The following is a 17,033-nucleotide window of genomic DNA, read 5'->3' as shown; positions in this document are numbered from 1 at the left end:
GGAGGCGGCGAGGAGCGGGGAGGGGGGGTGGGGACAGAAGACCCGAAGCAGGCTCTGCATTCATGTCAACAAGCCCGATGCAGGGCTCAAACTCAAGAGCCGTGGGATCATGACCTGAGTCAAAGTCAGACACTTAACTGACTGAGCCACCCAGGCACTCCATGGTGATGTGATTTGTAAATGACATAAGTTTTGGGGCTTGGGGGGAAAGGATCCCATGCTCCTTTCCCAGGAGGAGCTCCCCGGGTCAGGGGGAGAGACCCCCAGAGAAGCGGTAGCTGTGCAGTGCCCTGGACAGAGCCCACAATAATCTTTTAGTTCCAAGCCCCAGCATCATGTGGGAACAGCAGAGTATTTCTTTTACATCCAAGAGCAGCAAAACGTCACCAAGAAAGGCCCATTTGCAATGTCTGCAGTTTTCTTTAAACATTATAGAATATATGGCCTGTATGGGTGATTCAGGTAAGCTATAACCCAGATACCACAAGCATTCTGTCTTGGTTGGCTCCAGCTGCTGTACCAGAACACCACTGACAGGGTGGCTTAAACAGCAGATGTTGTTGATCTCTCACCATTCTGGAGGCTGGACATCCCGGGCTGGGTACTAGTACAGCCAGGTTCTGGAGAGAGCCCTCTTCTGGGCTGCAGACCACCTGCTTCTCTTTGTATCCTCACAAGGTGGAGAGAGAGCTAGCTAGCCCTCTGGCTTCTTCTTTCAAGGGCCCTAATCCCATCCGTGATCCAATCACCTCCCAAAGGCCTCACCTGCAATACCATTACACTGGTGATAAAGAGTCAACATATGAATTTAGGGGTGAGGGGAGACACAAACATTTAGTTCATAACACATCCTAATCAAGGATGTACAATCTAGGGGTGGCCCACAGCTATCCTTTTTTTTGTTTAATGTTCATTTGTTTATTTTTCAAAAAGAGCAGAGGAGGGGCAGACAGAGAGGGAGACAGAGAGTCCCAAGCAGACTCCAGGCTGTCAGTGCAGAGCCCCATGTGTGGCTCGAACCCACAAACCATGAGATCATGACTTGAGCCAAAATCAAGAGGCAGACACTTAACCAACTGAGCCAACCAGATGCCCCTGATCCACAGGTATCCTAATCAGAAGAACCATAGTCCACAAGAACTTCAGTTATCTGAGTCTTGATTTATAATGGATACTTTAATTAATATCCTGAATTTCAGAAATGAGGTTGTATTGGTGAAAATAGCAGCCTGTCAACTCTAACAGTGCAAGTTAGTTATGGGCCTCACTGAAATCCAAATAGGTATATTAGACACTCCTCCTCCGAATAAACAGAATGAGGGATCTAGGGGAACTGGCCTAAACCCTCAGGGTGTCATGGAACCTCATACGTTAAACAGCCCTCTGTCCAGCCATAGGATCAGGAGGCCTTCTGGTTCCTTTTGCTGACTCTAAAGGTCAGATAATCCTACCTTTGGAACGTTTACCTAGAGGAATGAAACCTTCATGCAAGGTAGTGGTAGAGACAGAGCCCTGTGCTGTTACAGCACTGGAGGACAGACGGTGTGAAGCATTTAGGGCCTTCTGTGTGTCTGCTAAATGTCTGCATGGATGTGCTGCAAAATTTAGTCCAAGGTTTGCTTGTAAGTGGATAGCAAGGTTGCAAGGGAGTGGCCAATACTCACACACTTAAAATTGTTTAATGGCTACAAATATCAACCAAGACTTTGAGAATCTACTTACGTCTGTATGCAGTCATTGATCCCGAAAGGGCTCTGCAGGCTTGAACTGGAGGCCTCAGGATCACTTCCACCCCACCCCTGCACCCCACCCTGAGTGCTGGGGCTAGGCAAACCCAAACAAGAATGCAAACCTGGGAAGATAGAAAGCACACTAAGAATGGCCCCAGAGGCAGAGTCTTCCGGTCAAAACTAGTTTTAGGGGAAAACTATTGCACTCCTGCTCCTGTGAGCTCTGGTTAACAATCGCAGTGGCTACACTTGTATAAACCACATGTACTGAGAGGAACCTGAACAGAATCACTGTGAAGAATAACCAAGAAGCAAGTCAAAATGCTGGGAAAGAAAATGCTACTTCCAGGATATAAATCCACCAAAACTTCTCCTTAGACCGTAAGGCCCTTTTCTTTCTTTTTGGACCTTGTCTTCACTGAAGGTGACATTCCACCTGGCGATTTCAACAAGCAGTATCATCCAATCCACCCCACCTCGGCTGAAAGTCTCACTCTCTCAGCTCAATCCTCAGTAAGCAAAATACAAATAAGTCAAGCAGCCCGGCGTGGCAGGAGATACATGGTATCTAAGTAAGCCACATCCGGGTTCTGGTCCTACTCTGATTCCTTATTGTGAGCTGTGTGACGCTCAAGTCACTTAGCTACAAAATGAAGTATCAGATGCATAGCAGGTTGTGAGGATTACATAGGATGCTCATGAAAAGCTCTCTTAAAATCTCACAAAAAGCACTTAGCTGCTAGTTATCTAAAAGTCTCCCGCATCTCAGTGCCTATGTTGGCCGCGTTGAGTAGCTAAACAATTGGTACCTGTGACATTAATTTTTCAAAAGACCGAATTAGGTGCCTGTCTCATGTGCCACTTTAGCCTGGGGACTGCTACCGTTCATCAAGCTCTGGCTGTGTGCCAGTCATGAGGAAGTGCTCCAATGAGTTAACTCACGAGGTACTGTTATTATTTCACCCCATTTCACAGATGAGGGAACAGACTCACTGAGGGGAAAAGTGACATGCCCAAGGCTACAAAGCTAGTGGGTAGACCAATGGGGATTCCAGAGCAGGCAGCCCACGAGACCACCCTCTTCTTTGCCACCACGCTCAAGTAGCAGCTGTTGTGTGACTTCTCTGTTTCTGCCATTAACCACCAAGACCAAGCAGTGCAGGGACGTCATTCCTGGAAAAGCAGGTACTGAAGAAACATCTGTTGAATGAAGTGTTTGGTGCAGAATGCCTGGCATCTAACCAGCCCCATGCAGTCTGTTGGAGGAATGAGCAGTGTCCAGGAGCCTCACATGTGAAAGGAGGGGATAAAAAGTCATCATTTTAAGGGACAGGATACTGAAACAGCCATGGTATTTGTGCTTTTCCTTTTTGTAAAAAATTAATTTATTCAAGTAAATTTATTTATCCCCCACACCCAACGTGGGGCTCAAACTTATGACCCTAAGATCAAGAGTCGCATGCTCCTCTGAGCCCCTGTACTATTTCAACGGATTGAAAAATCTTACAGGTGCATCTCCTCATGGGGTCATTGAGGTACCACGAAAATGAAAAGAGCCTACAAAACAAACAGAGAAAAAGCTGATCTTGAACCCTGTCCACCTGGCCCACCTGCAGACCTCAGTGTGGACTGAGCACAGGGGTCTCAAAGGAATTTCAAAATCTGGCCCAGCCCCTGGTTATCTGATCTAAAAACCCATAAAGAGAGAAAAGCAATTCTGAAGGCTCATGGGGAGTAGAGGTCTTTATTTGGGGCAGAAAAGTGGACTAAGGATCCCAGGCCTGTTCCACCTGGGACTTACGGGGGTCCTACATCATAGCAGAGAGGTTAAGACTGACATATTTTAGGCTGCAGAGTGGCAAACACAGTAGGGGACAGGCAGGTGACATCAATGAGTGAGTCAGGCTCGGTGGATGCTAGGGGGCAGAAAACGGGTCAGACCATCATCAGCTGCAGCCCTTATTGTCCCTTGGGCCTGTCGTTGCCGGGAGGTGGATTTAGCAAGAGTAGTTAAAATCCTGACTTTTATGTGGAAGCTCTCATCTTACATTGGCAAGTAAGTCCAAGGCAATTTAAATCATGGTGAGAGTCAAACTAAATGTGTCTGCAGGCTGCCAGTTTGCCAATCACTGAAGAGAGTCAGAAGTCATGAATCACACCAGCCCCTGCCAGATGGAGTCAGAATGTAGTAGTAACAGAGAGAAGCAGGTGAGGGAATTGCTGGTCCCTCTGGTGGCCGGAAAGAGGGGTTCCTTCTGGGCAGTCATCCTACACCTGTTCACACAAGCATTTTTTTCTAAGTTGTTCCTGTCTGTGGTATTAGTGCCACCTTGTGGATTTCCCAGGAAGCACCGCATGTTTAGACCTGTATGTTGACTCCTACAGAGGCCAGAGGGTAGTCAGGGATGGGGGTGACCAGTTGAAGCCAGAGCCAAAGCAAATCACCACACATGAAACGGAAGCCATGTTTTGGATAAGCAGAAACTCAAGGCTCTGGTGGGAATACTGAGGTGGGGCCAGAGGGGCCAGCGGAATTCTGTCTTGCTGTTTTTTCAGGCAACTTAGTTCTGCTGGACTGAGCCTTGGGTCAGAGCTGATAGACTCTGCCCCTCCTCCGTGTTGGGGAGGCCCTCAGAGCCCAGAGCATGAAACCCTCCAGTCCATCATCTTCAAAGTGCCAGCCTTAGTTCTTTAAGCCTAGGAGAAATTGGGTAGGTAGGACTCAAAAATGAGTGTCTGTTGCCATGTTCATCCTGTTTCGTGAGGACAACGTCTGTTTACGGCATTTCAAATTCATTACATGTGTTCTTAAGCTTTTTGAATATTTTCTCTTCATATTTTAATGTGCGTTACCCATTCTCTTCCCATCCCCTTATTTTTTGGAAAAGGCCAAACTGTTGTTTCTACTTTTTTCCAAACTATGCTGCATCTTACCAAAACTGTTTTCCTAAACCTCATTTGTTTGAAGAAACCTGTCCCATCTCAGAAAGTGTCCCCTCCCACACTTGGGGCGCCCTGGCCTTTGCTGTTAGAGCTCCACGCAGTCTTATCGGCTATGTGTTTTGTTTCCCCATTGAAAGCTCCTTAGCCGCAGGGCACGGGTTTTTTCTCTGCTCTTCCTTAAAGGCTCAGCATAGGCCCTGCACACATGTTGGCTACGGATAGGCTGGACCTTCACATTCATGGTCACCAGTTGTTTTGCTGTTGTTACTGCTGTAAGGGCAGGGGAGAAACAGTCTGGTGCAATATTCAGTTTTGAATACTCGCTTCATGACAGTGTGTTGAGAAGATTACTAAGCCAACTGGAACATTTTATTCTGGTGTTACCTCTGTGTCCTGCATAAAACTTCCAGATCTTTGGAAAGCATAAGAAATACAACAGTAGTCACCAGAGCACAAAAGACCTGGGATTTCTGGTTCTTTACTCCATCACAAACTCCCACTTTCACAAAGGGCACTTGTGTCTCAGGTTAGAGATTTTTCAAGTGTAGGATGAAATGGCTCTGAAAAGAACCTGTAAAGGGGACCTTAGATTTGTCAATAGCCAGCTGTGTGGAATGTAGCACCTGCCTTGTCTTCTTCCCACACTTAGACATCCACAGTTCTGAATGGGAGAAGCCCTCGGGGTTACTGGAAGGCATTTGGAAGGAGTGGTGTTGTCCTGTAACAGACAGGCACCGCAACACTGCAGGACAAACAGATGGGGGAGGGGTGGGAGGGAGGGACCTGGCTGTACAATGGGTCTTGCAGAAGAGAATTCCAAGGATGGTTAGGAGTGGCAACTGGGGTCCTTGGAAACTCCCAAGAGGCCTTACGGACTCCACTAGGCAGAAACCCAAGAACAAAGTTATCCCTGCTTGTCTCCAAGAATGGTGGGTATCAGTGGGGGAATGGAGACAAAGGGAATTTTCTAGGGTCCTTGTGAGACTAGAAATCCTATTAAGTGGAGTTGGTGGAGAATAACTGGCAATCTTAATCTGGACTTTCCCAATGACCAGTTGCAACTCAGGTCAGAATTAAACGGGAAAACAGCCTCTAGTCACTTTGAAAGAGACAGGGATCTATAGAGAGCATGAGTGTTTATAGCAACATCAAAATGGCCATGAAGCCATTGCCTTTCGCATTACCCTCAGAAGCTGGTCTGAGGAGCTGTGGTCCAGGAGCAGCTAGGAACAGAGCCTGGCAATTCATCAATGTGTGGACTCTCTCACCCCCTTCCTAGGCTCTGCCGTACCACCCCCCCCCCCCAAAGGGTAGCTATGGCTCAGTCCTCCTGGGAGAGCTATCAGTGGGGCGCCACGAAGAGTAGCAGAATGGAGTCAAGAAAGCTACAGAGGTGGAGTTCTTCACATCCCCCCTAGAATAGAATCTGGAGATGGCACTCAGGGCCTCTGGTGCCTCCCAAGGCAGGGATGCTCACTCACAACAGGAGTGAACAGCTGGCAGAAGTCAGGGATAAGCCCAGTCGTGATAGCAGGGACCTACCCACCTTAGGAGAGAAAGGTGGGCTGAGGCTTCTAGTGCGTAAGATGGCTACACGGGGGCCCCAAAAGGGAAAAAAAGATTACTTGTCTTGTGATAACACAGACACATGTAGATTTGTGTTTTATGCCACTACCAATTGTTGCCAACAGAGTTCTGACATGAGAAAAGATATGTTCTATTCCGAGGACTGCTGGTCTAGAAATAAGTCGAAGTGGCCAGAGAATTTAGGTCAAGGTGAGTTTATTGTCCAAATAGCATAACCTAATTGCATCCAAAACCATTTGCAAATCCATCTTTAAGCTAGTCAAAATAACAGGCCATTATTTTTAAAAATCACTTAACACTGAACAGACAGGACCTCTTAAAAGGCAGCTGACTATACCATGTCACCATCATAACCAAGAAAACACTTTTGCCACACTTCCTAAAAAACCATTTGTTTATACTGATCATGCTACTTTAGCACTTGCTAGCATCCTGACCAAATAAGCACCCACACCTCTTATAGAGTACATTGTGAGAGAATAACATTGACTCGATATGGCATCACACTCATTTTAAAGCAAAAAAAAAAAAATTATAATAATAATAAAAGAAGTCCAAGACGAGAAACTGTAACTGAGAGAGAAAGAGATCTGAGGTACATGGTACAAGGGTAATGAACATAATGGAAAAAATCCAATGGCCCAGTGATTTGCTGGGGATTTAAGAGTTGGCCAACGGTAAGAACAAACCCCAATTAAAAGAAACAAAAACAAAACAAAACAAAACAAAACAAAACTTTTTTTTTTTAAAGGACAGGCACCTGTCAAAATACATTGGATGCTGTAATGTCTAGTCAGTAAGGCACTTTTTTCCCCAAAGTAGGCTGCAGGCAGAGGAAGGCATGCTGCAGCTACAGTGTGCACGGATACAGTTGCTGATGGCTTCTTGAAACCTGAGCCAAGAATCGGGTCTGACAGTCCAGCCAAGTCTAAAAGCAGAGACACACAAATGTCTGGCTGAAAGGACTGTTCTGGGCTGTTTAGAATCCAGAACCGTGAAAAGCCACGTGGTATGAGAAAGTCATAAACCTCCTCCTGAATCTTCCTGCCCTATTTTGTACAAACGGACGACAGCACGAGTAGCTCTTAAAAACTGCTCCGAGCCCACACCACTAGAAGCCTGCGCTCACTCGTTCTATAGCTACAGTTTGTTGGCTTAAGGGGACTTTACCGTCTCAGCACTAATTTCCCTTTTAAAGCTATACTCAGGGTTGGACTGTCTCAAAGATAAACAAAGAGGAATCCTTTTGGCTTAGAAGCCAACTGGCTTACTCAGACTTCCTCCCCATTCCTCCCTCCCATTCCCACACTACCAATATTATCTTCTTGAACTAGAAAATCATTATTTACATGATATAAGGTGCAAGTCTATTTCTTCTCCCAGCCCTGCCCCCTATGGCCCATGGAGAGAAAATTCCCCCCACCTTCTTTGAGAAAGTCATCCAATCCTGCCTAATGCTCTTTAACATCATCCCCAGAGCCCCTGGGGTAGCGTAGAAGGCCCCAAGGGTGCCAGACCGCAGGAAAGCGACAGTTCCCCATGAAGAGGAGCCCATCCTGCTGGCGAAGGGACGACAGTGTGAGGGTTGCTTTACCTGACCCACCTCTTGTACAGAGCACATAGACCAAAGGGGATCTGGCTTTAAGACATGGTGAACTCTTCAGTGGGGTCCTGGGGCAGTTCCAGAATAAAGCCTCCCCTAAGATAAGCTCCTTGCTCTGAGGAGCCCTCCTCTCAACACGGGAAGACATTCTACTGAGGGACCTGTCCCCAGCTTCCACCCTGCAGGGCTTCTTGGCTGTTACAAACCTGCATGCAATTGAATTATGCTTAGCATATATTTTTGGCATACTAGGATTTCTCCCCCGCCCCCGGGATTTGGCCAAACTAGGGGAGGGAATAAAATTTGGCAGGCCAGGGGAACAACTTAGCCCCCACTGATGGAGAAAAACAGTAATAGCAATGACCAAAAAAAACCAAAAAAACAAAAAAAAAAAAAAAAACAAAAAAAACCCAAAAAACCGAAAACTGAAACAGAGAGGAGGAAGAACAGATAGAAAGACAACAAAGTAGAAAAAGACCAATAGGTTTGGAACCCCATTTGTGGGAGGTGAGAAAGAGGAAAAAAAAAATCTGTGGGGGAGAGCTGAACTCCGTCACATAAAAACTCCTACCAAGGAAACCAAGATCTAAGGAGAGGGCATCAGCTACTTTAACAAATCCAGGCTTCCTTCTTTTATTTAAGGAGGGAGCAGGCAGAAAAGCCAAACAAACTAGCACCTTCCCCATCAGCCACACCACACCTCCCATCACACCAGGCCCCGAGGACAAGAAGGAGAAAAAGATCACCCCAGTGGCACCCAGGAAGTTACAGACTGCAGGGAGAGTCTGCAGGCCTGTTCCCTTCCTTATTCATCAGGTTCTCTCATTTGTTGCTTCTGTTTGAGCCAGGGACAGTCACTGTTAAGTGACTTAATACCTCGCTTTCTTTAGGCTCCAATACTCCCAAGGACTTTAGGGACCATGTATCCTTCCATCCCGTGTTACTCCTCACGGCCCCAAAGAGTATCCTGTGCAAAGTGAGCTCTTGACAAAACACTGGCTGCTCAGCTTTCCTCTCCAAAACTTCAGAATTCACAACCCACCGCCCTACCAGAAACTCCCTAGAATTTTAGGGTCATGCTAACTCACCAAATCCTGAACCCTTCCAAACATACTTCAAGAGAGACTGACTCCTCTGGAATGGCATCTCTGTAGAGACACAGCCTCTCCACCTCCCTTCCACTACCAACCCAATACTTATCTGACCTATTTTCCCAATCTTGCCAACTCAATGCAATTTAAAACCTGAAGTCCATGTAGTGCCACTCAGCAGAGGGGCTGGCTGTGCACAGTGCCAGCCTGCTGCAGTCAGACAGGTAGGGGAGAAGGAACCCCCACGATACCACATGCTGCAGATTCACATGCCCACAGATTCAGATCTAGAAGGGCCTCTGAGATTATCCTACACTGGGGATGCCCATGTCAGGGAAGGGGAAAGCTAGAGGGGAAGCTTTCAAGATGAAAGGACCCTAAGCAGATGAAAGCCCTGCTTTATGAAAGGGCCACAAAATGAGGGTCTCCAAATAGCCTGCTGGAATTCTTTTCAATCTGTCTCCAGATACCTGGTACCTAAGTGCAAATTATGACTTCCTAGTTCACTGCATAAAGGTTTTGCTGAATGTCTGCCTTGGGGGGGAAGGGGGAAGGGAAATCCCTTGGTTCAATTGTATTTTTTCCATCATGATGAGGATACCGGAGTCAAAATGGAAGCCTGATGACCTTCATGACTGAAAAGGTCCCTGGGTGTGAGACCCAGGACCCAAACCACCCTACCCTCCACTGAGAGGGGCTTGAAGCCTCCTCCCCGACTTCTTTCCCCACACTAATGGCTTCCAAGCAGAAACTATGCGGCTGTGAGGTATTATGAAAACAAAAATGTGAATCATTTTCTTTTGTAGCTATTGATTTTGTCCAGTAAACCTGAGGTAAAGAATGTTCTGTCTTTGAAGAATGTGATCAGAGAGAGAGAGAGGGAAAAAAAAAAAAAACCCAAATGGAAAAAAAAAAAAAACAAACCAACAACAACAAAAAAAACCAACCATGAATACGCTACCAGAAGAAAATAAACTATGGAAGGGCTTTTCCAGTACGAAGAACTCCTATCTCAACCATCTACTTCAGGACTTGGGATTTAAGCAGTAAAATAATATATTATAAAAATGTTTATAAAATAGCAGCACACTCTGTGAAACATTACAGCTAGGTACTGTTAATGTGAATAAGGATGAATGATCTTAGCTTCTTAGCAGCGCAAAAAAAAAAAATAATAATAAAAAACTGAACACAATAAAATGAAAAATAAGAGACCCTTAGATTTTTCTCCATCTTCAACCCTCATACTACGAAACAAGGCAGAATCTGTGTATAAAATAATTCTTCAAAGCAGCCCTGTTCTGATTTTTCTTTTTTACTCAAAAAGGCAAATATTTTAATAGCTTCATTACCTGTCAATTATAATTGTGCAAAAAAAAAAAAAAAAAAAAGTTGTTGCTCCAACCTCTTTGCTAACTGAATGCCTCCAAGAAGTGGAGAGGAAAAAAAAATTCAAGTACGCTGAATACAACTTTGCAATGAAATTAACAAAAAACGGAAAAGGGAACACAATGCCACACTCTGATATTCATATTCAGCTGTCTGTCTGCACCAGCAATAACTTTTTCTTTCCATGTCCAAAGGAGAAGTATATAGGTGGGAATTCAGATCCTTCTGTGCCATCAAAATGTAACGGCTTTTTGTTTGTAGGCTTTATGGAGGAATGTTGTGACAGGGATGTTGGTGGAAAGGGGGGTCTCTTGAGTCCTGGTAGGGATACCAGAACTGTGTACCAAAGAATGTCAGATACCAGAAGTGAATAGTCACCTGACTGAGGGCTGGAGGGGGAGGGGCACAGGACAAGGGAGGTGTCTATCCAGCATGATTTGCATAAACCATCCCATCTATCCCTCGGGAACAATTTTTCAAAGTGCTTTTCGAATGGAATGGTTTATAACAATGCTAAACTGTGGACCAGACATGCCAATCAGCACCAAAAATCAGTTGTTTTTTTTTTAATAAAGGATGCCAAGGTCACATTACCCTCTTCAATACATTAAGAGAAAAGATTCCATTCCAGATCCCACCCTCGGTCTCCATCTGCCTCCATTTCATAGGAGTTTTGGTTATGGCCCAAAGCGAAATTGCCCCTTTTGATAAAAACACGGTGGTGTCTGCCACGAACCATGTTTGGAAGAAGAAGCATGATGTCAAAAAGACACGTGAAACCCAGGACCCCATCACCTGCGTCCGACTGGCAAAATAAAACCTCTCTTTTAGGTAGCAGCTACTGTAGACAGCAAGAGTTCGCAACTAGAGATTCAGCTATGCTCCTGACTTAGTGACAAACAGGTGGTCGAGAGCAAAGGTGCTTCCACGTCCAAAATGGTTCGACCGCGTTAACAGATTGTTTTGTCCTCCCTCCCTCCATCATGTCCCTTATTTCTAATTCCTTCTTGAGTTCATTGCTTCGCAATCTAATGACGCCATAACTGGCACACGCAGTTCCTTGAAATTATCCTAAAAGGGGTGTGTACGTGCTAGTTCATAACATGAAAAAAAAAAAAAGCCTCCTCTAATTTGTTCCCATATTTGCAGGCGTACATTTTTCTCTAGCTACTCTGCAGGGTCTCCTGTAAGCATTTTACTATTACTTTTAACATAATCAAACAATAACTGTTCGCATATACAAGGGATTCCCTTCTGTTGTACTTCAAATAGGCACCAAATGCTTTTAGTTATTCCATTTATATAGGACCTTTTTCTCTCACTTCTAAAAGATCTTTCAATATGATCTAGGTGGGGGCAGAATTTTTTTTTTTTTTTTTTTTTTTTAAGTTTCATCCTAAAACATAAAGAACAAAACACAACCAGAGAGAAGGAGAGAGCAGATGTGAACGCGTCTCTCCCATTCGGCCCGACTGCATCCTCACAGGTCAATATCCCGCACGTCTGTAGGGGTGCTGGCCTGGTCCAGTTCATCCTCCGACTTGGACCCATCCCCCTGGTCCTGACGGAACTGCTGCAGGCTGTTGAGCAGCACCACCTCAATCTGCTCCTGGCAGGCTTTGAGGCAGTCCTAAAAGGAGAACGGGTCAGACCAGAGCTGTTAGCAAGATCAACAACGTGCAGAGCGTTTCTGAAGAAAATGTACACAATGTAAGCCTTGCATATTGCATGCTAGTTTCCCAGTGGTAAGAAACTTGAAGTAAAGGAGATGTGTCCCCGTGGTGCCCTGGGACCACACTGACTCATGGGGCGTCCCCAGCCGGCCGCGTCAGTACCACCTGGGAGCTTGTTGCAAATGCAGAATCACAGCCCACTCCTGATCAACCTATAACAGAATCCGTATTTTAGCAGAAGGCCAGGAGAGTCGAATGCACATGAGAACCTGGCTAAGGTGACGAGCCACTTATGGACACGCAGCACCTGGTAATCAAGGTGCCAACTGGATGCTTTCTGCTTGTGGACACTGGGAGGTGACGGAGAGAGAGGAAAGGCCAGCACCACAGACAGCTACAGAACTAGGCAAGGGTAGCACTGGAAGAATGGATACAAAGAGAATGGATTGAACTGTACTCACACAAACCAGGTCTAAGTTCTTAAAAAAAACATTTTTCTGCTTACTTACCACCCTCAATTCTCATAAAAATGCAACACAGAAAGAATGTTTACAAAACTCCGGACACTTGAACCGTCCAATTTGGAAACAAGTAAGAATTTGCAGCATTGTCTGATATTATAGTCTATATTTGGTAGGGAAAACTCAGAGTGGGTTTGCCCCAGGCAGATGCTTCTGTTAGCCGGGTGCCTTGGAAGGCCAAGGCGACTCCTGGCTGTCACTAGGGAGGGGCTGGTTCCTCCAGCAAGTGGGGTGGGTGTGAGCTAAAGAAATCATTCTTACCAGACATCTTCCCCCCCTCCTTTGCAAGGCTGCTTTTCTGCACTCAAGCAGCATATGCATATGGAAAATACGTTAACTGGATTCTGCTTGGGTCTTTCCACAGCTTAATCTATGCTTCCCTTCTGTTTGTTTCACTGAGCAAGTTTCACTGCCCAGAAGTTACTGTTTGCCAAGCACAAAAGCATTATCTTTGTTTTCCGAAGATCTAAAATAGAGTTGGAACTAACTACTCAGGGACACGGTTTCCATACCCCCCAAATTTTCCATTCGTATCTTGTCCATCCCACATTTCAAACTACAGCTTTTTACGAAAATGAAGGTTAGGAACAACAGCTATCACCCAGAATGTAATAAAAATGAAAAGAGGGACGGTAATATTTGCGACCACACACCGCACTTGTAGGCAGCGGCTACGTTTTGTCCGCTTGTAAAGTAAGGATCAAAAATGCTCACAGGGTAAAGGTCAACTGAGATCACATATATAAGTTGTTAAATTCAGTAAATGATGACAATTTATTATGGAATGAAGATCATTCCAGGCCTGGAGTCTGGAAGAATTCTTTAGATTTCTTTAAGATGTGGTACAGAGAAGCATGTGCTTCAGACTGGTAAAGGGAGCACCATGCGTCTGCCACAGGAGGTGGATTGTGCCACAAGACACACAGAACCTGGCCGCAGAGGTCTGCGTGCCACCCCAAACAAGCTGAGGACTCAGGGACTGGCAACCAAGCGCCCAGCAACCTCTCTCAAACTTCTGTGGCATGGTCACATCTCCCACCCTGTCTGACCCTCTCTACCTTCCCTTTGTTCCTCCTCCAAGACCCAGCCTCCAGGGGCTGTGCTCCCAGGTCACCTACCACTTGTCCAACATGCTTGGGGGTGAAGGCCAAAGGCATAAGGTTTCTTAATTTTTTTTACTATTTATTTTTGTGAGAGAGAAAAAGAGAGGGAGAGAGAGAGAGACAGAGACAGAGACAGAGTGTGAGTGGAGGAAGGGCAGAGGGAGAGGGAGATACAGAATCCGAAGCAGGCTCCTGGCTCTGAGCTGTCAGCACAGAGCCCAATGAGGGGGCTCTAACACACAGTGAGATCATGACCTGAGCCAAAGTCAGATGCTTAACCGACCAAGCCACCCAGGTGCCCCTAAAGGCATAATGTTTCTAAGGGCACTTATGTTTCAGTGAGGGTTTCTGAACACTGTAAAGGCACACAATCTAAAGAAAACTGATCATAAATAAAGTCAAAGCTAGTGTGGGGATAAACACAGCAAACAAGTGACCATCAGCAAACCATGGTCGACTGTCCCTTGGGAAGGTTCTGTGTCAGAGATGGAGAGCAGGGCCCACTCTGCCAGTCTTCCTTCCAAAGCTGGAATTAGGTTGCTCTGTTCTCCATTTGAGCACCATCTGAAGGAGCCGACTTGTTCTTAAAGGCCGTGTTGGCATAACACCATCTTCACACACCCCGTCTCACATCTCCGGCTCCTTCAGCCCCCTCCTCATTCAGAAATGCGGGGCGGCAGAATTTAAATGAATATTAATTTCCTCTTTCTTTTTCCTTGCAGAGAATAAGAAGTTGAATCTAGCCAGTTCTTATGGGACACCCCTCCACTACAGAGGTCCTTCAGGAGCTGTTGAAGGTTACATACAAAAGTTTCTTTTCTGGGTGGCTCAGTCGGCTGAACGTCCAACTTTTGATTTTGGCTCAGGTCATGATCCCAGGGCCATGGGATCAAGACCTACATCGGGCTCCACACGGAGCATGGAGCCTGCTTGGGGTTCTCTCTCCCCCTGACCCTCTCCTCCACTCATGCTCTTTCTCTCTCTCTCTAAATAAAAAAAAAAATAAACAAGTTTTTTTCTAGGAGGCAGGGAGAATGAGTCAGAACCCCTCCACACCATAAGGATGGTAACCATATGTTTGCCTCCATGGAAGACAAATCCTATCCAAAGCATATGGCATAAAGAGCTTTTTTTTTTTTTTTTTAAATCTGAAGTATAATTAACATACCGTGTCATATTAGTTGCAGGTATAGTGTAAAACAGCTTTTGTTATCCTCACTTCTCAGCCTTTCGGCTAAGATCAAGTGAAGAGCTTTTGTTATCTAAGGAGGGCGGCAGGATTCTCAGCTGATTGAGAAGGGGGAAGGGGCAGACAATAGCTCTGAGCCATTAAATTAAAAAAGAAATGCCTGTCAGGTGTCAGGAATGAGGCCTCTTTAAAAAGAGGGCTTCCCATGGCACAGCCATTTGCTGAAGATTTCCTGATGTCAAGTTTGTGTAGAAAACCTTGCCCACACCACCACCCCCTCTTCCCCTCCCCAGGAAACCTCATGCCCCCTGGCCAATCCTGTCCAGCATTCCTTCCTCAGAAGCTGTATTTGGGTGCCATGGGGAGGTAATCAGGGTCAGCACACCTTCCACCCCCAAGATACGACCATCTCAGGATTCCATGATCATCACTGCATTGGCCACATCAAGCATCCCTGAGAAAGATCGTCCTCCAAATGAGACAGAGCTCAGGAAAGCTAAAGAACCTGATTTCAGGCTGTACAGAGTCTTCCCTTGTGGGTCACCAATGTTTCTACTGTTTCTGGTATTTAGTCTTCCCCTCCAGCGGCCTGAAACTGGAAAGAAAGTTCTGGAAAAATCCTACAGGGAAGGCTGGGACATTTGGCAGTCACTTCTACTGGACAACAGAGCCAAGGGCCTTCAAGATATGAAGTGTCACATTTATAGAAGTTCCAGCCAAAAACACGTGTATAGGCTTTCCCGAATAAACTGAAGGAAGTTTTCGTATAAAACACTTCTTCAACCCTGTTTTAATTTTAATCTGTACTGTTACTGATGATGGCCAGCTCTTGACCTTTGATACCTCTTACTTGAAGAGTTAAGTAATGACTACAGCAGTTGTCCCAGAAATGAGGGACCCTGAACCCCATTCCCTGTTCTCTTCTAGATGTACCCGGGACAGAGCAGGAAGTTAAATCTCTCTGGGGCCACTCATGTCCCCGCTCCTGGAAAGCTTTCTGGCGCCTCTGCCTAACCCTGCTCCAGGTTCCCCTTCTTCACAACTTGGCTGTTACCAGCTTGACTGTTAACTGCGGATACTACCATCCTTATCTAGATGAAAAACTTCAGGGCAAGAGCCTCTCATAGGAACAGTGTCGAACAGTCTGTGATGGTGGGAACAGAGAAATCGGCACCCTCCTGCCCAGACACAGAACTCACTCTCTGTATTTTTAATGCCTGCCTTTAGCATATTGTTAGGAGCCTTCTTGGGCCTGCAAAGAGCATGAGGACTTCCTGTGAGCTGATGGAAGAGGAAAACGTGTGGTGGCACCACTACCTGCGGCCAGACATGCCTACTTCACACATTCCTGCCCAAGGAGCCCCTGCTCTCCCGAGCAGAAGGGCAGGACAGTGCATGGACCTGGGGTGGGGGAAGTGGTGACCTGAAGGGATGGGGTACCCTGCCACAAATCCAGCAGGGCCTGGGAAGAAGGAGACAGAGCCGGAGAGGAGCAGAACTAAGGTCATTTCCAAAGGGCAGAACTGTGGGACAACACACACAGGCGACTACAGAATCGGGGAATTTGGGGGTCTGAAGGGCTTTTGGAGCTCAGACAGCCACATGCCCTCATCTTGCCACTAGAGAACAGAACTAAAGCCTGCTTGTCCCCCAGTTACATCTAGTTAAAAGCTAAGCCTGGCTTTAAATGGGCAAGCCTCCAGCTTCAGAACTGCTTCCCCTGACACCCTGTGCTTCTTCCCAGCTCTAAGTAAAGACATATAGGGCAGAGAATCTCCAAGAGAGGGAGTCATAGCCCAAGTGGCTAAGGCGGAGGGGGGCACGAGTGGGGGGGGAACCAACAGAGCTTCCAGTGAAAAGATGCTACGTGCATGCAAAGTGCAGCGGCTCCGGGACCTCTGCTTTCCGGCAGCCTCCGAAAGCACCAGTCATTGTGTTAAGATGCCCCAAATTAAGCTGATTAAAAGGAAAGCCATAATGCTCGTCTGTCAGCCCGGACAGGTGGCACTCCACAGTGCTGGAGGTCGGGCAAACCTCCAACTTCGATGATGATAGGCCCCCTCCCTTGGCCCTGCATGCCCCCCCTCCCCCCCCAGCCCCGGAGCCCTGACAGCAGTGTTTGTGATCTCCAGCTCGTTACACGGGCCTCCGACTTCCTCTGCTTGCTGGCTCGGGCTCCGCGCCCTGCACCCTCCTCGGCCTCC

At 46.5% G+C, this 17,033-nt stretch overlaps 1 protein-coding gene across 1 annotated transcript in view; it reads right to left on the bottom strand.

Moving 5' to 3' along the window:
* Nucleotides 1-6,438: 6,438 nt before the first annotated feature.
* CCND2 (cyclin D2) overlaps nt 6,439-17,033 on the bottom strand; it is a 30,338-nt gene continuing 19,743 nt past the window's right edge. Inside the window, exon 5 of the mRNA XM_015061426.3 lies at nt 6,439-11,973. Coding sequence (XP_014916912.2) covers nt 11,824-11,973 — 150 coding nt within the window. The 3' untranslated portion in view covers nt 6,439-11,823. The remainder of the gene's footprint in view (nt 11,974-17,033) is intronic.

The sequence above is a fragment of the Acinonyx jubatus genome, chromosome B4 (assembly GCF_027475565.1).
Source record: "Acinonyx jubatus isolate Ajub_Pintada_27869175 chromosome B4, VMU_Ajub_asm_v1.0, whole genome shotgun sequence".
NCBI classification, from domain to species: domain Eukaryota; kingdom Metazoa; phylum Chordata; class Mammalia; order Carnivora; family Felidae; genus Acinonyx; species Acinonyx jubatus.
The sequence above is the reverse complement of the archived record's forward strand: the minus strand, read 5'-3'. Positions and strand labels throughout refer to the sequence as shown.